Raw genomic sequence first — 24,115 nt, forward strand, 5'->3', positions numbered from 1 at the left:
CTGAACCCACTGAGCCACCCAGGTGCCCCGGAAGTCCAGGTTTAAACCACCCTTTGAGTTACTCATTGCTGGGTGCTCCCATGTATATGTGAGATGCATGTGTTGATAAATCTGTTTTTCTCTTGTTCATCTGTCCTTACCAGTCTCACTATGGGGTCCTGGCCAGTGAACCTAAGATAGGTAGAGTAAAAAGATTTTTTTCCCTCCCCACATCACCATATTTGGTATCTAACACTGACAATGATTTGTTGATAAAAATGAATGAATTAAACATTTTATTTTACATAAATCCACTGCTATATTTGCTACAAATCTACTCAAAAAATTGCTTTTCTGCTAGATAACATTAACAGAGAAATGGTTCCTCTCACTCTCACATACAGAAATGTGTGTATATCTGTTTCACTCCTCACTACTGACTACTAACAATATTTTATAAGGTTTGAGTATAAATGTTAAAAACGTCTATCACTATAGCAGATGACTTAATTACTTAATATGTTTCTGAAAGTAGCAAGCAGAAAAAAATGACTACAGTTTAGAGTTTAAGTTTAGAGTTACCTAAAAGTCAAACAGAATGTGAACGAGGTTCACATTTCCACGGCTAGGGGTTCTGTCTCAGAGTTCCCAAAGTCAGCCGCCAGCCGCAGGGCGCGCTCATAGTACTCCAGGGCCTTATTTATCTCTCCTTTGACTTTATAGACCAACCCGAGAATGCTCAAGCTTTCTACATCTGATGCATTTCTACGAAGTTTCCTTAAAGCCAATTTCTCCAAAGAATTGATACTTTTATCCCTCAACAGTGATGCCTTCTCTATTTTTATTGCTTTCAGATAATGGATAATTGCATTGATCTCACATTTCTTTTGAAATTCCTGAAACTGACCATAGTGGAAATGGATCTCTTGCAGTTTTTCTTCTTCGAGTGATTTCAAACAGAGCACTTTTTGGTACGTGTCTTCCGCTCTCCCATAGTCGCCGACTTCTATGTACATGCCCGCCAGGTGTATGTAAGCAACTTCAAACGTGGGCTTTTGTTCCAGAGCAAACTGAAAATGAGATATGGCTAATCTCGCCATTCTGTCAACATTTTCTCTGTCCTGTCCCCTGGGCTGCCAGTTGGCAGCTCTCTTGATTGCGATCACCTGTGCCCTGTAGCAAAGCCCTACCTGGTGATGCAGGAAGGCAGAGGACGGGGTGGCCCGCAGGGCCATTTTTAAGAGCCGGAGAGCTTTATCCAGACAGCCTTTTCTTCGGTAAAACTTGGCCGCATACCGGAAGACGTAGGTCTGCGAGGACGTGTTGCCTAGTGCTTCTTCTATGTACTTTTCTCCTTCGGCTTCTTGGCCTACGTCCTGGAGCTTCAGGGCAAGGAGAGCCTTAACATACGCATCTTCTGGGTTTAGCCTGATGGCCTCTCTCAGGGGCTGCAGACAAAACGCCTCGCTAACCTGTGTTGCTTTGTTAAAGCTGTCTAGGCGGTAGGTGGAGATCGCATACCCAGTGCTGAATTCAGGGTTCTCTGGGTCCACTGCCAGAGCCTTCTCAAAGCAGGCATTGGCCCGTTCATAATTCTTCTTCCCTCCGCATTTCAGCAAGGCCCACCCCTCCTCGCAGTCCATCTGGGGACACTGCACTCTGTAGCGGGAGGAAGCCCCGAGCTTCTTGCAGGCGTCCTCCACCTTGTCCAGGTAAGCCTGGGCTTCCTGCGGCCTGCCCATGCGGTGATGCAGCCAGGCGTAGTTGCCCCACGTGACCAGGCTTCTCGCCTCTGACTGGGCGGTCTGTTCCTGCCGGATCAAGGCTTCGGCTTCCTGCAGGCTCCCCAGGGCTTCCTGGTTCTGGCCCTTGAGGTGTTTCACGTAGGCCAGCAGGTTGTGGATCCCCACATTGTATCTGGTGTCCAGGAAATCAATCTCATCCAAGATCCTGTTTTCTAAATCGGGCAGCTCGGTGGCTTCCACTAGCAACTCCCACGTGAAGTGACATCTCAGCTGAACCAGGCTCTCTTCAAGGAGATTCCCTTCGCATTTGTCACTGAAAACATAGAGGACAATTATTTGCAATTTTAGGAGCGCTCAGTGTAATGGAAACGAAGCCATCACTTTGACTGGTCAAATACCACCCCCACTGTTCTTTCCTTCCCAATATCTGTTATTCACTTCAGGACTTTAGTCTGTAGATTTTGCAACAAATGAAGACCACCTAGGAGGGATGATATTTGTTCAACCAACTCTTTCTTTGCACTTATTACTTGGAAATAATTATAGATTGGCTGATATTTGCAAAGAGAGTACAGAGGTCCGGGCGTGCCTTTCCCCCAGTTTCTTCCGGAGATTGCACCTTACTGAATGATCATACCAGAGCAAAGATGACTGACAGTGAGACAGTATCTGTCAGTTCTGCATCATTTCACCGCATGAGTAAATCCATGGAACCACGACCTCAGTCAAGATGCAGAATACTTTATCATCACAAATGCTGCCCTCATACTATTCAGAATCACACCTGTTCCCCTCCCTTCTCCTCACCAAACATCCCTAGCTTCTGGTCACTTGTTTTCTTCTTTATGATTTGGTCACTTCAAGAATGTCATATCATGGAATGATACAGTATGTGACATTTTGAGATAGCCTTTTTTTTTTTTTATTCATCATAATGCCCTGACATCCATCCATTGTTCAGCTTATCTATGGTTCATTCCTTTTTATTGGGGAATGATATCCCACGGCATGAGCATGCCGCAGTTGGTTTACCTATGCATCTATTCTAGGATGTTTCCTAGAATTCTAGGAAATATCCTAGAATTTTCGGTTTGGGACCTATTACAGATCAAGGTGCTGTGAAGAGCTGTGCACAGACTTTTGTGTGGACATTAGTTTTCATTTCCATGGGATAGATGCCCAGGAGTGGCATATAGGTTATATGGTTAGTATGTGCTTATGTTTTTAACTGCCCAACTATTTCCCACAGTGACCATATCATTTTCCATTCTGACTAGAATGTATGAAGGATCCAGTTCTCTGCATTCTTAACAGCATTTGGAATTTTCATTTTAAAATGTTTTCTTCTTAGCTCTCTTAATAGGATATCTCATTGTGGGCTTAATTTCCCTTCCCTAAGGGCTAATGCTGTTGAAAATCTCTTCCTGAGCTCCTTCATCACCCACAAATCCTCCTTGGCAAAATATCTCTTCATATCTTCTGCCTGTTTTCTATTTGGATTGTTTGTTTTTTCATTGTCAGGTTTCAAGAATTCTTTATAGATTCTAGATATGAGTCCTTTGTGAGGTGTGTGGTTTTCAAATACTTTCTCTCGGGGTGTAGCTTGTCTTTTTATCCTTTAATAAGGTCTTTTGAAGAGCAATAGTTTTTACTGTTTTTCCTTAAGATTTTATTTATTCGACAGAGATACAGTGAGACAGGGAACACAAGCAGTGGGGGAGAGGGAGAAGCAGGCTTTCCACTGAGTAGGGAGCCCAATGCAGGGCTCGATCCCAGGACCCCAGGATCATGACCTGAGCTAAAGGCAGACAGTTAACGACTGAGCCACCCAGGCACCCAAGTTTTTACTTTTGATGAATTATAGTTTATTGATTTTTTTTTTTTTTTTTTTGGTCTCTCATGGGTCATGCTCTTGGTATCATGTCCAGGAGCTCTGTAGCAAGCACTGGGTCCTGAAGATTCTCTCCTATGATCTCTTTTTCTTTTAATTAATTAATTCTAAAAATATATTATTTATTTATTTGTCAGAGAGGGGAGAGCACAAGCAGGGGGGGTGGCAGAGAAGAGGGAGAAGCAGACTCCCAGCTGAGCAAGGAGCCCTATATAGGACTGAATCCTAGGGCCCTGGGATCATGACCGGAGCTGAAGGCAGATGCTTACCAATGGAGCCACTTAGGCATCCCTTTAATTTATTAATTTTTTTTATTTTAAAGATTTTTATTTATTTCGTAGCAAGAGAGAATGAGCAAGCATGAGTTGGGGGAGTGGCAGAGGTAGTGGGAGCAGCCAACTCCCCACTGAGCAGGGAGCCCAACAAGAGGTTCCATCCCAACACCCTGAGATCATGACCAGAGCCGAAGATAGACATGTAACTGACTGAGCCACCCAGGTGCCCTGCCTGTGATTTCTTCTACACATTTTATAGGTTCACTTTTTACATTGTATCTATGATTCATTTTGAGTTAACTTTTGCATAATGTATGAAGATTAATTTGATGGCTCATTTTCTGCCTATGGGTATCTGGTTGTTCCAATCACAATTTGTTGAAAAGACTTCTTTCTTCATTGAATTGCTTTTATACCTTTGTGAAAAGTCAGTTGGCAAAAATTATGTGGGATTATTTCTGGGTTCCTTATTCTGTTTCCCTGAGCTATGTTTTTATCCCTACACCAATACCATATAATTTCACTTACTGTAGTCTTAAAATTGTGTAGGGTGATTCCTCTCACTTTATTCTTCTTAAAAACTATTATTCTAGTTCCTTTGCCTTTCCATATAAATTTTAGATTTATATTGTCTATATTTATAAAATACCTTGCTGGAGATTTTTTAATATTTCGTTTTAAAAATACTTTATTTATTTGGTGGGGAGAGAGAGAAATTGTGTGTGTGTGTGTGTGTGTGTGTGTGCAACAGAACATCTGCGGGGGCAGAGGGAGAGGGACAAGCAGATTCCCCACTGAGCAGGGAGCCTGACTGCAGCTTGATCCCAGGACCCCAGGATCATGACCTGAGCTGAAGGCAGACACTTAACTGACTGAGATACCCAGCCAACCCATTGTTGGAATTTTGATAGGAATTTTATATCAATTAAGGGAGAATTGACAGTTTTGGTATGTTGAGTCTTCTAATCCATCTATATGCTGTATTTCTGTTTATTTAGACCTTCTTTGATTCCTTTCATAAGTATTTTGTAGTTTTAGGCATTCATATCCTATATATTTTATGTTATATTTATAATTAAATATTTATTTTAAGCAACCTAAAATTCTGTTCTATTTTAACTTCAATTTCCACATGTTCATTGCTGGTATACCTAAATACAATTGGGTTTTGTACATCAGTCTTACATTCTGCTACCCTGATGGGCTCAGTCATTAGTTCTAGGAGTTGTTTTATAGATGGGATTTTCTAGGTAGACCATAATGGCATCTGTAAACAGTGACAGTTTTATTTTTCCTTTCTGAGCTATATGCCTTTTGCTTCCTCTTTTTTGCTTATTGGAGAAGAACTTCCTTTACGTATCCCTTTAGGGTAAATCTTATGGTGACATCCTTTAGTTTTCCTTCATCTGAGAATGTTTTTTGTTTTTAAAGATTTTATTTTTAAGTAATCTCTGCACCTGACAGAGATTTGTGGGATTCAAACTCACAGCCCTGAGATCAAGAGTTGCACACTCCACTGACTAAGGCAACCAGGTGCCCCTCATCAGAGAATGTCTGGATTTCATCTTCATTCTAGAAGGATATTTTTGTTGGATATAGGAGTCTGGGCTGGAAGTTCTTTTCCTTCAGCACTGGAAAAATGGTGTGCCTCTTTTTTCTAGACTCCATGGTTTCTAATGAGAAATTAGCTGGCATGAGAATTATGGATTTCCGCTCCCCCCCAAAGGTAAGATATCATTTCTGTCCATTATTTTGTCTTTAGTTTTCAAAATTTTCACTGCATTATGTCTTGGATTTCTTTGGGTTCATCCTTTTTGGTGTTTGCACAGCTACTTAAAGTTAGTATGAGATTGGATAATTTCTATCATTCTATCTTTAAGTTCATGAGTTCTTTCCCTGTGTTCCCTGTTTGGTCGGTAGGTAAGGCAATTTCTTTTGTTAGGTGAGGGGAAGGACACGTCCTCTTACTCTTTCTCTGTAGGATACACATGGACTTCCCGAATAGAGAGGTCCAACCAAGGTTTCAAATGGTAGAGTTGGATTGGGGGATGTGGAGATGCATTGATCTGACTCGTGATACAGAACTGATCCTGCTGGTGTTTGGACAAGACAGCCAAGAGCATCTTGCACAGGCAAGCCCTGCCCAACAGCCTTCAGCATCAGGGAAAGAGAATTGAGAAGAAGATGCTCAATAAGTTCAAGTCCGAAACAGTGGCCTTTTACTTGGTAAAAATGTGGGCCCATCCGTGTTAGCTCCCTTGACATCTGGTATCTCCACCTTGCTCCTGACACTTCAAAAGTGTGGTAGAATTCACCAGTGAAGCCATCTGGTCCTGAATTTTTCTTTGTTGGCAGAGTTTTTACATTTTATGGAGGCACATACCTATTGTCACCTGATCATCATCTCATGTTTTGGGTACTGAGTCAGAGTGGGGAGACGTGTCTTCCCGTTTTCCCTCTCTACCCTCCTGTCACGTTGTCTCAGCAGAGGTATGGGAGGAGGACCTCCACCCAAGGCCTCAGAGAAAGAGACTACGGAATGAGGGGTCCTAGCTTAGGAACTGCAAACACGTGAAGAGATGATGAGCCAGAGAGGTCCTGCGTGCGTTTTGGACTGCAGCTCCCTTCAGAGACTGCACTTCACTGGCTGTGCAATGTCTGGGGTGAGGGAGGCAGCCGTCTCTCACGAGGCCTGTCAGGGGAAGCCTTTGTCCGGCAGGACACATATGGAGATTTAACCAGGAGTTGGAAGACTCATAAAAAAAGACTAACACTGGGGCTCCTGGGTGGTTCAGTGGGTTAAAGCCTCTGCCTTCGGCTCAGGTCATGATCCCAGGGTCCTGGAATTGAGCCCCGAATCAGGCTCTCTGCTCAGCAGGGAGTCTGCTTCCTTCTCTCTCTCTCTCTCTCTGCCTGCCTCTCTGCCTACTTGTGATCTCTGTCTGTCAAATAAATAAATAAAATCTTTAAAAAAAAAAAAAAGACTAACACCAATTCTTCTAAAATGCTCCCAAAAAAGTGAAAGAGGAAAAAACACTGCACTTTCAAATTCATAAATTCTATGAGGCCAATATGACAGAGATACCAAGGTCAAATAAGACAAAAACACAAAACTAAACTACAGACCAATTTTCTTTGTGAATATTAATGCCAAACCCTCAACAAAATACTAGCATACAGAACTTAACAGGATATGAAAAGGATTATACACCATGACCAAGTAGGATTTATTCCTGGAATTCAAGAATAATTCAATGTGGGAAAATCACTCATTTTAATATGCCACATTAAAAGAATGAAGGAAAAAAACCCATATGGTCATCTAATTGATGTAGAAAAAGCATTTAACAGGATCACAACACCCTTTAATGATAAAAACACTCAACAAACTAGAATAGAAGGAAACTTCCTCAACATCCAGGGCGCCTGGGTGGCTCAGTGGATTAGGTCATGATCTCAGGGTCCTGGGAGTGAGCTCTGATCAGGCTCTCTGCTTAGAAGGGAGCCTGCTTCCCTGCCCCCTCTGCCTCTCTGCCTACTTGTGATCTCTCTCTGTTAAATAAATAAATAAAATCTTTAAAAAAAAAAAAAAGGAAATTCCATAGCTAACATCACCCTCAATGGTGAGAGACTGAAAGCTTCTCTGTTAAAATTAGGAACAAGGCAAGGGTGCTCACTTTTGCCACTTCTCTTCAACGTAGTTCTGAAAGTCCTTGCCAGAGCAGTCAATCAAGAGAAGAAATAAAATACATTCTAAGTTGGAAAAGAAGAAGTAAAATGATCTCTGTTTACAAATAACATGATTTTGTACATAGAACGTCCTAATGATTTCACACAAACCCTGTTAGAACTAAGAAATGATTTTGGCAGAATCGCAGCATGCAAGATCAACATGTAAAAATCAGTTGTGTTTCTGTGAGTTAAAAATAAACAAGCCAGGAAGCAAAGTAAGAAAACAATTTTTTTATAATAGCATCAAAAAGAATTAAATACTTAGGCATAAAGTCAACCAAAGAGGTGGAAGTTTTGTACACTGGAAACTACAGAACACTGCTGAAAGAAGGTAAGGAAGACACAAATAAAGTAAGAAGCATCCTGTGTCCATGGCCGGGAAGCTTTAATACTGTTCAGATGTCAATATCACCCAAAGCAATCCACAGACTCAGTGCAATCCACGTCAAAATCCTAATGGTGTTTTGTGTTGTTTTTTTTTTTGTTGTTGTTGTTTTTGGTTTTTTGTCTTTGTTTTTTGCAGAAATGGAAAAATCCATCTGAAAATTCAGATGGAATCTTAAGGGATCACAAAGAACCAAAATGATCTTGAAAAAGAACAAAGTTGGAGGTCTCATACAAAACTTACAACAAAGCTACAATAATCAAAACGGGGGTATGGGCATAAAGAACGACATATTGATCAGTGAAACAGGATAGAGAGCCCAGAAATAAACACTCGGGTATAAGGTTGCATTTGTCTTCTAGGGCTACCATAATGAAGTACCACAGACTGACTGGCTTAAACAACAGATATTTATTTTCTTATAGTTCTGGAGGCTGGGAGGCCCCAATCAAGGTGCCTACTGATTTGTTTCCTGATAAGGGCTCTTACTGGTGTCCACATGACTTTTCCTCTGTGGTGCATGGATTGAGAGAGAGTGAGTGCACTTCCTCTTCTTCCATAAGGGTGGGCCCTTATGACCTCAGTTTACCCTTAGTACTTCCTCACAGGCCCCATATCTAAATACAGTCACAGTAGGCGTTAGACCACCTATATGATGGTCACCCGTATGACAACCACCCTTCAACATATGACCAGAGGGACACAATTCATTCCATAACAATGGCCAAATGGTTTTTAATACGTGTGCCAGGACCATTTAATGGAGAAAGATGTTTTAACGAATGGTTGCAGGGGGCACCTGGGCGGGTCAGTCAGTGAAGCATCTACCTTCGGCTGAAGTCATGATCTCAGGGTCCTAGGTCCATCCGGCTCTCTGCTCAGCAGGAAGTCTTCTTCTTCCCCTCCTTTCCCTGCCCCTCCCCTGACTTGTGTTTGTTTGCTCTCTCAAATAAATAAAATCTTAAAAAAAAATAACAACCCCCCCCAAAAAAAACAAATAGTGCCAGGAAACCTGGATAGCCACATTCAAAAGAATGAAGTTGGACCCTTATACTAGATACTAAAACAAAACAAAACATTAAGCTCAAAATGAACCAAACTACAAAAATCTTAGAAGAAAATAGGAAAAAAACCCATGACGTTGGATTTGGCTGTCTTGGTTAGGACAGCAAAAGCAGAGGCAACACAAGGAAACAGATAAATTGGATTTCATAAAAATTAGAAATGTTTGTATATCAAAGGGAACTACTGACAGAATGAAAAGACAACCCACAAAATGGGAGAGATTATTTGCAAATCACATATCTGATAAGAGATTAATATCCAGACTACATAAACAACTCTTGTAACTCAACGACAAAAAAACCAAACAACAGGGGTGCCTGAGTTGCCTAGTTGGTTAAGCATCTGACTCCTGATTTTGGCTCAGGTCATGATCTCAGGGTACTGGGATTGAATCCCCCATTGGACTCCCCGCTCTTTGGGGAGTCTGCTTGAGATTCTCTCTCTTCCTCTCTTTCTACCCCTCCCCCTACTCATGCTTTTTCTCTCTCTCTCAAATAAATCTCTAACAAGAATAAACAACAACTGACTAAAAAATGGGCAAAGGAATGAAGATTTCTCCAAAGAAGATAAACAGGTTGCCTTAAACACATGAAAGAAATGCAAATCAAAAGTAAAATGAGGGGGCGCCTGGGTGGCTCAGTGGGTTAAGCCTTTGCCTTTGGCTCAGGTCATGATCTCAGGGTCCTAGGATGGAGCCCCGCATCGGGCTCTCTGATCAGCAGGGAGCCTGCTTCTTCCTCTCTCTCTGCCTGCTTCTCTGCCTACTTGTGATCTCTAGCCATCAAATAAATAAATAAAATCTTTTTAAAAAATAAATCTTTTTTTTAAAAAAAAAGTAAAATGAGATACCACTTCACATCCATTAGGATGACTACTATCAGCAAAAGAGAAAAAAGTGAGTGTTGATGAGGATGTGGAAAAATTAGAACTGTTGTGTATTAATTCTGGGAATATAAAATGGGGCAGTTGCTGTGGAAAATGGTGATGATTCTTCAAAAAATTAGATTTGTCATATGAGTCAGCAGTGCCACTTTGGGGTATACCCAAAACAAGTGAAAACAGAGACTTGAACAGGTATTGGCATGCTTACATTCATAGCAGCATTGTTCACAACAGTCAAAACGTGGGAGCAACCTAAATGCCATCAAGGAATGAATGGAGTCTATATACAGTGGAATATTGTTTAGCCTGAACATGGAAAAGGTCATTCTCACACCTGCTACAACATGGGTGAACCTTGAAGACATTATGCTGAGTGAAATAAGGCAGCCTCAGAAAGCCACTTCTTGCATGTGTCCATTGATATGACATATCCACAGTAGACAAATCCAAAGAGTGAAAGCAGATTAATGGTTGCAAGAGCCTGGAGCGAAGGATGAGTGGAAATCGACTCCTTAAGTGGTGTGGAGTTTCTCCTCAGAGCCATGAAAATATTCTTGAAGGCGATACTGGTGATGGTTGGACAATGTCGTGAAAGTACTAAATGCCACAAAATCATGCACTTGAAAATAAGTGACAGTGGCTAATTTTACCATACATATATGTTATCACAATAAAAAAAATTATGCTACTCACCCAAGAGAAATTCTACAAGTGATATATACATATTTTTCTCTAGTACGTGTTGAAATAAACACAAAAGCACTAAAACATAAAAACTGATAAGTATGCAGTCTGAAATGATCTCATGCACCCCCCCACTGGTACACTTTAAGAAATACTGGTTTAGGGGCACCTGCGTGGCTCAGTTAGTTAAGCATCTGCATCTTCAGCTCAGGTCATGATCTCAGGGTCCTGGGATGGAGCTCCGGGCTGGGCTCTGCACTCAGCATGGAGTCTGCTTGAGATTCTCTCTTTGCCTCTGCCCCTCCCCCACCTCTCTAAAATAAATAAACAAATCTAAAAAAAAAAAAAGAAACATTGGTTTAAAGGTTAAATAAGGTATCACTGACTAGAAATTCTGGTTCCTGTCTCAGCTCTATCATTTGTTATCTGTGTGATCTTTAATGTTTCTAAGTCTGAGATTCATTATTGCAAAATCAGTATGATCTGAGTACCTGCCTCATGGCTGTCTGTTGAGGATTAAATATAATAGTTTGCATAATACTTTTAGAAGCCAGGCTGGTACTTAATAAGCATCAAGGAAGCGATAGCTACTTCTATATTATCATCATCATTATTATTTCCTTTATCAGTGATAACCCCCTCTATCTGTCTATGGACCAGGGAGGAGGGTTGATCATAGGCTTGTAATTATGCACTTTGTGGAACTTCCGTCACTTCAAATTTTGTCCACCAGAGCACTGAGGGGAAATTTGCAAGTCGATATTATTTAAAATTCTTTAGTCTGTTAATATTAAAGATGATTTAAATCAAGATTCAGTTTGGACAACATAGCAATTCCCACATGAGGGCCTTTAGCTACGGGAGATGTGGATGTTCCCAAGCATGCAACTCTGGTCAAGCCCCGTGGCCCGGAGGATATCAGGGCTCTGAGGAGCACTGGCTTCCCTAGGGGAGACGTAATCTGCTCATCTTAAATCCAGTCAGATTGAGAAGACCTGCTATGGGAACCCAGCAGTACAGTGAGAAAGGTCTTTTTCTCTAGGCTGTGAGCTTCTGCGACCCCATGCCCACAGCATTTTCCTCAAGAATCTGAGAGAACCCAGGACTGTGGCTCATAGAGCTGTGTGGGTCCCACTCTTCCCCCACAGTGATGAGCCAGCAGAAAGCACTGTCTTTTTCCAGACCAAATGTCCCTTCCTTCCCTCGGTCATATGGTACTGAGTTTAGGGAAAAGAATTTCGGAGATTGGGGGTCATTTTCTCCCTTCCCAAGAAACTCTTTTCCTGCATCCCTCTGCCTCTTTGGGCTTTATTATGAGGTAAGCTTGATGCTAACACAAAGGAACAAAGGAAAAAAGAGTTCGCCTGAATTAGTGAACACTCAGTCCACAAGCAGATGCTCAGATAGAAGACCGAGGAAACTTAACATTACTGAAACAAAGTCTTTTGAGATGGTTTTGATGAACATTCTTCTAAAACTTTAGACTGAAAGGTGGGGAAGCAGAGAAATCCTTACCTCATGGCTGCGATGAATCAGACAACGGTTCTGCAGTGTTATGCTGAGCTGATGGGCTCTTCTGAGATTCCAGCCAGTCTTGAGGATGTTCTGCACTCAGTCCCAACACAGGGTTCTATCAGATAGACAGTTAATGGTGTCAACTGTGGGCGTGTTGTTACCAAATTAAACTGGAAACCAAGATAAGAACCGAAAGTGGAAACTGAAACTAGTTAGCAGAGTTCCTGCTTGGGGAAAATGAAACAAGGATTGCTTTCTTTGTTCTGTTTGAAAAACCGGATTGAGAAGAGGCTGGTGAAAGCAGTTTCACTGATAACCCCAATTCCTCTTTCAGGCTCCACATGGCCTTGTGGGGAGTGGGCAGGGGGTGATGCCAGGCATGTAGAGTCCACGGAGCCCAGAGCCGGGGATGCCTGTGCACATCAGCTTCTGCAAACTTGCCAAGTTCTCATGCCCCAGATCTGTGCCTCTGGTGGCTCATCTGGAAAGAAAGTGTCCCTTTCATAGTATAAAATTCTGTGTATATATCTCCAAACTGGAGTCTCACCCCAGACTTGCTGCACTTATCCAAGAGGTTTTGTTTCACTAATTCTACTCTGCGTTTGTCTTGCATACCCTTCCAAAGAATGGCCAGGGACAGTAAGGGTCTGTGTCCTTGTTCATTGGAACAGGGAGAATGTCTGTGCTAGCATCTTGAGACTTCAAACAGAACACACTAGAGCTTAATGCTCTCCAGGTTGGTGGTCTAAAGTGTTCTTTTTCTCAGACCTGACTCTCAGAGCTGGCAGGAGCCCTGTCCAGTTCTGTCAAGTTCTCTAGGTGCCTGTGGCTCTGATTAATTGGCTTATACAATAAAAGATGCTAGGACACCTGGTGGTGCAGTTGGGTAAGCATACAGCTCTTGGTTTGGGCTCAGGTTGTGATCTCAGAGTGGTGAGATCGAGCCCCACGTCCAGCTCCATGGGCATCGAATCTCAAGTCTGCTTGAGATTCTCTTTCCTTCCTCTGCCCCTCCTGCTCGTGCTCTCTCTCTCTCTAAAACAAACAAATGAATAAATCTTTTTAAAAAAGAATTTTAAGGGGAGCCTTGGTGACTCAGTAAGTTAAGCCTCTGCCTTCGGTTCAGGTCATGATCTCAGGGTCCTGGAATTGAGCCCTGCATGGGGGGGGGGGGTCTCTGCTCAGCAGGGAGCCTTCCCCCCCCCCCCCCGCCTGCTGCCTGCCTCTCTGCCTACTTGTGATCTCTGTTTGTCAAATAAATAAAAATAAAATCTTTAAAAAAAGAATATCAAGTGCTTATATAGATTTAGTATTCGTAACAACTCTCAAAAACATAATAGCAATTAATCCAAATAATTCTCAAGTTCATGTGCCCTAAGGTTCATCTTTTTTTTTTTTAAAGATTTTATTTATTTGAGAGAGAGAGAGAGCACAGAATGGGGGAACCCAGGCCAAAGTCAGACACTTAAACACCTGAGCCACCCAGGTCTCCCTATGGTAAATCTTTAATGAATAAAAACTAACTGAATTTAATTAAAAGAGGCATGTTTTCAGAGTTACCAGCATTAGATGTAATACAGATAAACAACAACTTCTACCTGGGTTTACTAATCATACAAGGTCATATTACCTCTGTTACAGAATTTGTCAGCAAGAAAGATATGTTGGAGATAACAGCTGTTTAATGTCTTGTGAAATGTTCATGACTCATCTAAACATAATTATTAAGAACAAGTGAATTAAATAGATGTAAGATAAAGTTTATAAATTAATCTCCCAACAATAGTAATGTCTTCAGAAATAGTGTCCCCAAGTCTTTTTTGGTAACTTAAAACCTTAGAGTTTTGCTGAGTTAAATTAGATGATGTAATCTTTAAATATTTAAGTCATTTCTTTTTTTTTTTTTTAAAGATTTTGTTTATTGATTTGACAGACAGAGATCACAGTAGGCAGAGAGGCAGACAGAGAGAGAAGGGGGGAAGGAGGTTCCCTGCTGAGCAGAGAGCCCATAAGTCATTTCTTAATAGGATAATACATTAAGACATTGAGCATAAATGTATTTGCTTTTGGCTTTTTAATTTTTGCTTTATATATAGTCTCTCTATGTAAGTTTATTTTCTTTTGGTTTTTAATTTTTACAGAGAGATTGTGTGTGTGTGTGTGTGTGTGTGTGTGTGTGTGTGTGTAGACTTTATATATATTTAGGCCTATTAATAAATAGGGTGTTTTTTTTTTGTTTTTATTTGACAGACAGAGATCACAAGCAGGCAGAGAGGCAGGCAGAGGGAAGGAGGAAGCAGGCTCCCCACTGAGCAGAGAGCCCGATGCGGGGCTCGATCCCCAGGAACCTGGGATCATGACCTAAGCCGAAGGCAGAGGCTTTAACCCACTGAGCCACAGGCGCCCCAATAAATAGGTTTTATGAGGAGGACTATACTTCTAGAAGTTATGAAATGTGTTTATAAATTTTCCAGGCCAGAATTATTCTTTCTTAGTTTTCACTAGGAAATAAGAATTCTAAGAGTTAAAAATTCTAATTAATATATGTAAAAATAAAACTACCAAGAACGACATTTTCTTAGATTATAGGTCTGTTCTTTTTTTTTTTTTTTAAGACTTTGTTTATTTGAGAGAGAGAGAGAGAGGATGCATACACACGTGAGTGGTGGGAGGGGGAGAGGAAGAAGGAGAGACTCTAGCAGATTCCATGCTGAGCACAAGCAACCAGTGTGGGGCTTGATCTCAGACCCTGAGATCATGACCTGAGCTGAAATAAAAAATTGGACACTTAACCAACTGAGCCACCCAAGCGCCCCTGTAGGTCTGTTCTTAGTAAGAAAGGTTTCTTTATCCCTAATATAATCTGCCTGGGAAGCAGTGATTCTGGGTTTCATCTTTATTACCTCGTTGATTACTTAGAAAAATTTAAGTCTTCTCTCCTCAAAAAGAGGTAAGGCTTTTGTAACTATATCTCCTCCTCCTCCTCTTCCTCCTCCTCCTTCCTCCTTTTCTTCTCCCCACACCCCCTCCTCCTCCCCTGCTCCTTCTTCTTCTTCAAGATTGTCCGTGAAATCCTTTTGTCACTTTGGTTGAATTAGTAAGTATCGTCTCATAATTTTCTGTGATCCTATTTAGCCATGTGTCCAAAGCTTCTGATATTCTTTATAAACCTCCCCAAATCAAATTCTAAATGAAGTCTTTTTGGCCTGGAAGAAACTTTGGGATTTAAATATATATATATATTTTATTTATTTGACAGACAGAGATCACAAGTAGGTAGAGAGGTAGGCAGAGAGAGAGGAGGAGGAAGCAGGCTTCCCGCTGTGCAGAGAGCCCGATGCAGGGCTCAATCCCAGGACCCTGGGATCATGACCTGAGCTGAAGACAGAGGCTTTAACCCACTGAGCCACCCAGGTGCCCCTGGGATTTTTTAAAAAGATTTTATTTATTTATTTGATAGAGAGAGAGAGCACAAGTAGGCAGAACAGCTGGCAGAGGGAGAGCGAGAAGCAGGCTCTCTGCTCAGCAGGGAGCCCCGTGCAGGGCTCGATTCCAGGACCCTGGGTTCACGACGGCTGCCAAAGGTAGCAGCTTAGCCAACTGAGCCACCCAGGCTCCCCTTGGGATGTTTTTTCGAAGAGGGTCCCTGGAGCATGACAATGATCTATTAAATCAATTACTCTTATCTGATATGTTAAATTACATGGGAAGCATTGTCAAAAAGTAGTCCTCGGCACCTGAGTGGCTCTGGTTAAGCATCTGATTCTTGATCTCAGCTCAGGTCTTGATCTTAGGGTCAGGAGTTCAAGCCCAGTATGGAGCCTACTTTGAAAAAAGAAAATAGTAGTGCTAAGCCTTCTTTATGTTATATTTGCATGGAGTATGTTAACGTAATGTTCCCAAAAAATTATATGAAATTCCTAACATTCTTTTTTTTTTTTAAAGATTTTGTTTATTTATTTGACAGTCAGAGATCACAAGCCTGATGCAGGCTCAATCCCAGGACCCTGAGATCATGACCTGAGCTGAAGGCAGAAGCTTTAACCCACTGAGCCACCCAGGTGCCCCAATTCCTAACATTCTGACGGCAGCTAACTGAGAGACTATTCTTGTAGCAGGACATTCGATGTAGCTTGCCTTGCTTCCTTTGATCCACAGCTTATAAAAAGGATATGCTTCAATTTTACAAAAGCTTAATCAAATCCATAGAGGATAATCCTACTTTGGTAGAATAGCCTTTCCACATTGCTCCCCTTGGAGATGAAGACATTGAACATCATAGCCTCCAATCTGGAGATGTGGTTTATTGGAGAAGACATCTCCGCAAAGACTTCATCCAGCGGCACAAAATTAGAAGGCACTGACTCATGGATTCATGTTTCTCATTCTAAAAAGGCTCCAACATCCAACTGGATGATCAAATCAATTGAAAACCTCAAGCTGGGGTGCCTGGGTGGCTCAGTGGGTTAAAGCCTCTGCCTTGGGCTTGGGTCATGATCTCAGGGTCCTGGGATCGAGCCCCGCATCGGGCTCTCTGCTTAGCAGGGAGCTTGCTTCCCCTTCTCTCTGTCTGCCTCTCTGCCTGCTTGTGATCTCTGTCAAATAAATAAACAAAATTTAAAAAAAGAAAAGAAAAAAAGAAAACCTCAAGCTGACCACATCCTAGAAAAAGAAGCAGATGACTTCTGAATATACTCTCCCAAGAGTCAGGACCAAACCAGTACAATAACTCTTTCATAACTGACACACTTTAATGGGAGTTCCTACTCTCACCAAGATCTTGAGATTATTGTTTCTTTGTATAGGAATTTTTATGATTTTTGCTGTTTTACACTCAGTAGGACTTCTTCACTGGTGGTAATTAAATCTTAAAGGTATTTATATGCCTATTGTTTTTCCCTCCCTATCTTTACGTATATCCAACCTTTCTCCCATGGCTGCCCATCCCTAAACTTGCCAGCCCAATGAAGCTTGTGGGCCACTACCCCAAACTGACCCTTGGCTTGAGCTCAGCTCCCTTCATTGCCTGTTAATGACTCTAGACTGGTTTGATGTATGCACCCAAGGGCTATATTTTTGTTTGTAGATATGAGCATCAGTTTTGGGTTTATGAATGTCTGATAATTAGAAGGCCTTGGTGGCATGTGTTTTTCCTGGTTTTTTTGTTTGTTGTGTGTGTGTGTGTGTGTGTGTGTGTGTGTGTGTGTTTGGCATTTAACATCCTCTTTAACTTTCTCAAAATGGTTACAACCACTAATCCTGAATCTCACTCAAGAAGGAAAAGGGCTCTATCAATAATAGATGGTTACCCTGATGAGGAACTTTTTGAATATGAAGACAACAGCTGTGGTCATAGCCAAGGCTGTGACCTTCCTTCCAGATATTCTGGAGATCAGTTTAACCTATACCTCGGGATCATAAATTCATGGCTTGGTGTAGACAGGGCTGACTTAGAAGTTCTGAGAGGAGAAGGGAGTTGGGGGAAATTGGAAGGGGAGGTGAACCATGAGAGACTATGGACTCTGAAAAACAATCTGAGGGTTTTGAAGGGGTGGGGGGGTGGGAGGTTGGGGGAACCAGGTGGTGGGTTTTATAGAGGGCACGGATTGCATGGAGCACTGGGTGTGGTGCAAAAACAACGAATACTGTTACACTGAAAAAAATCACATTTTAAAACAAACAAACAAACAAACAAAAAAAGTTCTAATGAAAAACATCACAAGAGCTGTTAACCAAAGAGCTCACTCCACTGCCTGAATCATTAAGACCCAGTGAAAATCTTTAGATTCCCTAGCCCAAGTGATCCTTGATGATAGAATAGCATTGGACTATTTATCTATATAGCTCAGGTAAGGGTCTGTGCCATTGCTAACACTTCATGTACGAGGATAAACACTTCTTCACAGGTAGAAGCAGAACCCTTAAATTCCTCAGATGAGTTAAATCCTTAAAGAGACATCCACATTTTACATCACAATGGTGTGATTTTAGTTTATTTTAAGCTGACTTCCTATTGGACTCAGGATTACAAATTTTTGTGCTATTAATCATAGTTTTAATTTGTGCCTTATTTAGCATCTTCAAACTATTTTTTGTCATGCATTTTATTCCTTTTTGCTGTTTCTTCCCAAAATATTCTGATGGTAACTCAGAGACCAGAAATGTTTGGCCACGCCTTCCCTCCTGAACATCTTTCCTCAGCTGACCAGCTGATACATCTGGCTAAGGACAAAGCCCAAGATCCACTTCCCTGAGTCTCCCTGTTGCTCAAATGTGGCCACTGTCCTTAGGACAACAACTCCTGCATACACCTCTTTTTCTCGTCTGTGGGCCATGCCATACCAGAAATGAGCCTTCCTATGATGGATAAATACCTCTCTTCTCCCATCAGCTTGGAATTTGTTAAGAGGAAGGGCACCTGGGTGGCTCAGTCTATTAAGCATTTGCTTTTGGCTCAGGTCATGATCCTGGGGTCCTCAGATTGAGCCCTGCATCAAGCTCCCTGCTTAGCTTGGAGTTTGCTTATCCCTCTGCCTTTTCCCCTGACTCAGGCTCATTCACTCTCTCTTTCTCTCATAAATAAATAAAACCTTAAGAAATTTTTTTTTGTTAAGAGGACACAGACTTGCTTCCCTGGAAAGCTAAATCTGGGGATGTCGGACCTGTACCATAGCCATTTGGGTAGCAGTGTCAGCCATGTTTTTTCATGTGGCCTGAAAATAATAAAAACAGAAGAAGCTTATTGAGAGAGAAGAACAGGAAGTGGTTGAGATGATAGAATAGAGAACTGAGGTAAGAGATGGAAGGTTTTGATGCCTTTCGTCCACAGCTTCACCATTCAGAGTCAAGGGATAGGGACTGTGTGCAGTATCTTGTGGGGTCTCCATGTGAGTACAGAGTTAAATGAAACAGTCCACAGTGGCTGTGGACCTGGCACTGTACTGAGGGATGTTCCGAGTGGTGTGAAAACGCAGTAACTGCCAGATCTGCCTCACACCCTACAGGAGAGCTTCAGCCCACTGTTGCCCGTCATGGAGATTGGTGACTGGATTCTAGATGGCTGCGTATGGAAGGAAGGATTAAAGGAGGCAGCCCCATTGTCACTTAGCCTCCTAACTATAGAAGGAATCAACTGTAATATATAAAACCCCACTTTTACTGAAATGGTAAGGATTCTGGTGGTTACTTTTGGTTTTAATCTGACAGAAATAAACAAGCCACCGGGTTCAGGAATGAAGGAAATGAGCCAAATATCAAGAGCACTTGGGCAGGAATTAAGATCAAAGTGTTGTGGTTTGACGTAAGAGTGCCCAGCTCACCGCCCATCTAAGCTTCCTCAGAGGCATCCTGAACTAGCCAAAAAGTTCTGCGTAAATAAATACTTCTCAATACCTGAGATGGGTTTATCCACGTGTTCAGACAAATGCTCAGGCCATAAGCAAATGCCAAAAGGAATTAGAAAAGCTCTCCTGTTTTGGGAAACAAGTGTCTTTGGAATTCTTGCAAAGAAAAGCAGCTGGGTTTGTAATTTTCATATGCACCGGATAGCATGCAGAGAAGCACACAGAATGTCTGTCATTATTGTGAGTTTGGTAGCTGTCCCAGTTCTAAGAGGCTTTGGCTCAGAATGAACAGATTTTCAGACTCTTGCCCATGAGTGACATTAGAGAGAGCGGAGAGGAAACAGCCAACAAAGGACACACGCATACACACCCGTGAGTGTGTGTGTGTGTGTGTGTGTGTGTGTGTGTTTACAGCTGAGAAAGAAAACAAGAGCTGGAGAAAACAAAACTTTCAGAAAACGAAATTTCATCACTAGGTGGAGAGTCCATTACCAGGAGTCTCGGACTAGCTCCCTGAGTCCTGAGTGACTGACCAGTTGGGATGAGTCATTTCACCTCCATGAGCCTCAGGCTCCTCTGCTGGTAAACAGGGATTTGGAATAGATGATTGGATCTCAGCCCTCCCTGCAGGCTGGAAGCATCTACGGAGTTTTAAGAAGAATGCTAACCAGGGGGGTGCCTGGGTGGCTCAGTGGGTTAAAGCCCCTGCCTTTGCCTCAGGTCATGACCCAAGGGTCCTGGGATGGAGCCACGCATCGGGCTCTCTGCTCCATGGGGAGCCTCCTTCTCTCTCTCTCTCTCTCTCTGCCTGCCCCTCTGCCCACTTGTGATCTCTGCCAAATAAATAAATAAAATCTTAAAAAAAAAAAAAAAAAAAAGAATGCTAACTAGGGTGCCTGGATGGCTCAGTGGCTTAAGTGTCTGTCTTCAGCTCAGGTCATGATCCCAGGGTCCTAGGATCGAGTCCTGCATTGGGCTCTCTGATCAATGGGGAACCTGTTTCTCCCTCTGCCCCTCCCCCTCCTTGTGCGCTCTCACGCTCTCTCTCTCTCTCGCTCACTCTTGCAAAAATAAAATTAAAAATCTTTGGCGGGGGGGAAGGAATAATGCTAACTAGGCCCTGTTCCAGGCTAGTTGAGTACATGTCTGGGAATGGGCCCCCACCCCAGTGTCTGTGTTAAATAGAAATCCAGGGGTGATTTTGATGAATATTTGGGCAGGAAGCAGGGCCTAGATGATCCCTGCAATCTCCTGTATAACTGAGATTCTCTGAGGGACCTGGGACTCCATCCCAGACCTGCCTCCTGTTCTGTGTGGCCCAGATTCAGTGTCTTCATTACTCTGCCTTATTTCCCCACCTGCACAGTGGACAATTAACTCCACAGTCTTCCTGGTCCACAGGACGGCATGGAAGAAGAATGGAATTTTGAGTGTCTGGACCACTGCATGAAAAGCATGTTCTTGGCTTTTGGGATTGTTCCCACGTACTTGCAATCACATCTGTGGAGAAGAACTCAAAGACACAGAAATCCTTTGCTGTGAATGGTTTGATGGATTTCACATCTTTGGCTCTTCATGTGTCCTTTCAGTCCACCTTGACCCCCAGTCTGGCCTATTCCAACATTTTCAAGTACTAACTGAATTATTATCATTGCCTTTTTGACATTTCAGGCTTATTTTGAAATTGTTACAGGCTCACAGGAAGTTGTAGGAAGAGACTTGTATGCCTTTTCCTCCACTCCCCCCACCCCGCCACAATGGCTAATTCCAAATGATTACAGTACAGGGTCAAAACCGGGGAAGTGACATTGGCACTGTATGTGTGTGTATATATATATATATATATATATTATATCGATTTTATTTATTTATTTGACACAGAGAGAGATCACAAGTAGGCAGAGAGGAAGGCAGAGAGAGAGGGGGAAGCAGGCTCCCTGCAGAACAGAGAGCCCAATTTGGGGCTCAATCCTAGGATCCTGAGATCATGACCTGAACCAAAGGCAGAGGCTTAACCCACTGAGCCACCCAGGTACCCCCAACATTGTGTGTATATTTTAAAGATAAAATAGGTCATGAGTTCATCTTACAAATTCAAGTTTTTAAGATTTTTACTTAATCTAATTATGAATTTTTTCTCCTGATCTGGAATGTCTAAGTGATGCTGATGTTCATACAATCTATTCCACAATGCACTACAACAGCCTCAGAGTAAGGAAATCAACAAAACAACCTTCAAAACCACGGCTGGGTAGAGTTTAAGATTTTTTTCTTTTTTTTTTTGCTTTTCTTTTTGTCCATAAGATAGATCCTTCTAAAAATTGTGTCCAGTTGCTGAGTACTGAAAACTCACTGGGGGTGGGGGGGATGTGATACTGACCTTTAGTGTGTTGGTTCCAACGCCGTGGTGCCCTCAGAAAGTTCTTCGTGGTGGGGAGAACTGTAAGAAGAGTCTGGGGAAACACATAACCTCCCTGAACGGCGCCAAGCTGGGGCAGACACCTAGGAAGTTTGTGTGTCCCCCATCGTCACATGGACTTGGCCTGGCAGAAGCAAGACCCCAGCACTGCGGTGGCTGGGAGAACTGGTGCCCAGTGACAAACGGGGCCTTCCCCGGGGGATCACCCCTGGCCGTCCTGGGGTGCTTGGAAGATAGGCCTGTCTCTGGGAATTCAGATGAGCAGAAAGGGCAGAAAGGGGCCCACACCCTTGCCAAGGGACATAATCACCTGCACTGGGGAGAAGCTGCATGAGAGGGAATCTGGCGTCACTGAGTAGGACACTTTTGAGCAAACCAAGGCCACCATAGCTAATGCAAAGAACTGGAGCAAGGCTGTCCAGGCCTATGAGCCCATGTGGGCTACGGGTACTGGCCAGACTGCCACAGGAAGTACACGGAACGCTCCAGGGCTGGCTTACGTCTCACGTGGCCAATGCCATGGCTCGGAGTGTCGCATTTATCTGTGGAGGTCCCAGGACAGGAGCAAGCTACAAGGAGCTGGCAAGCCAGCCGGCTGTGGGCGGCTTCCTCAAGCCCAAACGGGGGGACAGCATCCATGACAAACTGCACCCCATCTGCTTCCCCACTCTTCCTGCTCGGCCAGAGACTGCCCCCCAAAACTGCACATGCTTCTGGATGGTTCACCTGCCCCATCTCGTGGCCTAATCCAAACCGTACCCCTTCTTTATCTTTACCCCTTGGTCTGTAATAGTTGGGACCGGCCTCTCCTTTCTCCGCTTGCTGTCATGGTTAGCATGACACAGGGGACCAAGGTGGTTTCTCCTTGGTTGAAAGGGGAGAGGTGGGTCCCCTCAGTCCTCAATCAGAGCAGGAGAGAGAAGCCATCCTCTTCTCCCGTCTGGCGCCATGAGGCCGAGGGCTGAGAGCCAGGGGTGCGGCTCTGTCCCGGGGTGCCGACGCTTGTGTGTGGTATGTGGTGTGTATCTGCGAAGTTCCACGCGTGGGGAAGAGAAACACCCGGCGTTTCAAACAAATCACTTGGGCTCTTTTCTCTCCATGCACTTTTATCCTCTAGCCTGTGTATGTTTCGGTTCCCGTGCCTCATTTTGGTGTCCCTTTTAGAGAGGGCCTTTTTAAACCTTTCTATCCTAATGGTTTTGTTTTGAGCATCAGCAGACAGAGAAAAGCTGAGAGAACTTTACAGCAAGCACCAATACACTCAGCACCTAGATTCTATGGTAATATTTGACTGTATTTGCTCGATTCCATATGTTTTCACCCATCAGGTCTTTGTCTATTAGTTTATCTTTCTTTTTGTTGTGTGGGAAAGCAGTCAGTACCATTAGCTGATAAAACACGTCAGTGTGCATACCATGATGACTTTAGTCCCATCTTGTTTACAAGAAAAAGAAAGTATTTCTGCTCTAGTAGTTTTTGGCAGGTTAAATATAATAAACCCGTTCTTTGTTTAGAGAAACAAAGTTGAAAAGGATGATAATGACGTGTTGTCTGTTCCGTGGATGTCCCCTACGTGACCACCCCAACACCAGTCAGTTCCCGCTCTCAGGAAAAAAACCAACCTTACAGTTCCATGGCCTGTAGAATATTTAAAAAAGATTCTCGGTAGTGTTTGTATTCCCAAGGCTTCTCCCACGTCTGACCTTCTACTGCTCTAGAGGTTGCTTCTGTGTTTTTCAACTTCCACCCAAATAGAGGATATACGTCTTTTTAAAAAAAATCTCATCCATTAAAATGCACTCAAAGACTTTGTTAGCTTATCAACAGGTTTATTTTACTGAATGTTTTGGGAGAGAATGTTCTGGTTAAGAAACAGGAGATTATATTCTGCCCCACACAGCAGTTAAAACCTTCATGTATTTGTCACGTTTAGCTGGTGACTCGGAAATAGGCTTTTCCCTTATTTGTCTTTCCTGCACTACACTTTAGTTTTTCGTAGATGTGAGGTCATGTCCAGCTGCATGTCTGGAGCACAGAGATCCTCTGTGACTGCCGGTGGCTGGACAACCGTATACAGCAGGGTTTGAGTTTCTTCTGAGGTTAGAGACTTGGCCTCCTGAGCACGGGGTCTTGGCTGCAGGAGGGCCCTGGGAAAAGGGCCCTATGGGCCGGAACATGGCAGTGACCCACTGCAGTCCCT

The 24,115-nt window shown here is 42.9% G+C and overlaps 1 protein-coding gene across 1 annotated transcript; it reads right to left on the reverse strand.

The window, feature by feature from the left end:
• Window positions 1–258: 258 nt before the first annotated feature.
• LOC116573706 (interferon-induced protein with tetratricopeptide repeats 1-like) lies at window positions 259–23,615 on the reverse strand. Its single transcript, XM_032313970.1, has 3 exons — window positions 21,877–23,615; window positions 12,154–12,268; window positions 259–2,037 (listed from the first exon to the last, which is right to left on the reverse strand). The coding sequence occupies exons 2-3, from the start codon at window positions 12,156–12,158 to the stop codon at window positions 591–593; spliced, it is 1,452 nt and encodes a 483-aa protein (XP_032169861.1). The 5' UTR covers window positions 12,159–12,268; window positions 21,877–23,615; the 3' UTR covers window positions 259–590.
• Window positions 23,616–24,115: the final 500 nt, after the last annotated feature.

Source organism: Mustela erminea, chromosome 14, assembly GCF_009829155.1.
Source record: "Mustela erminea isolate mMusErm1 chromosome 14, mMusErm1.Pri, whole genome shotgun sequence".
Classification (NCBI taxonomy): domain Eukaryota; kingdom Metazoa; phylum Chordata; class Mammalia; order Carnivora; family Mustelidae; genus Mustela; species Mustela erminea.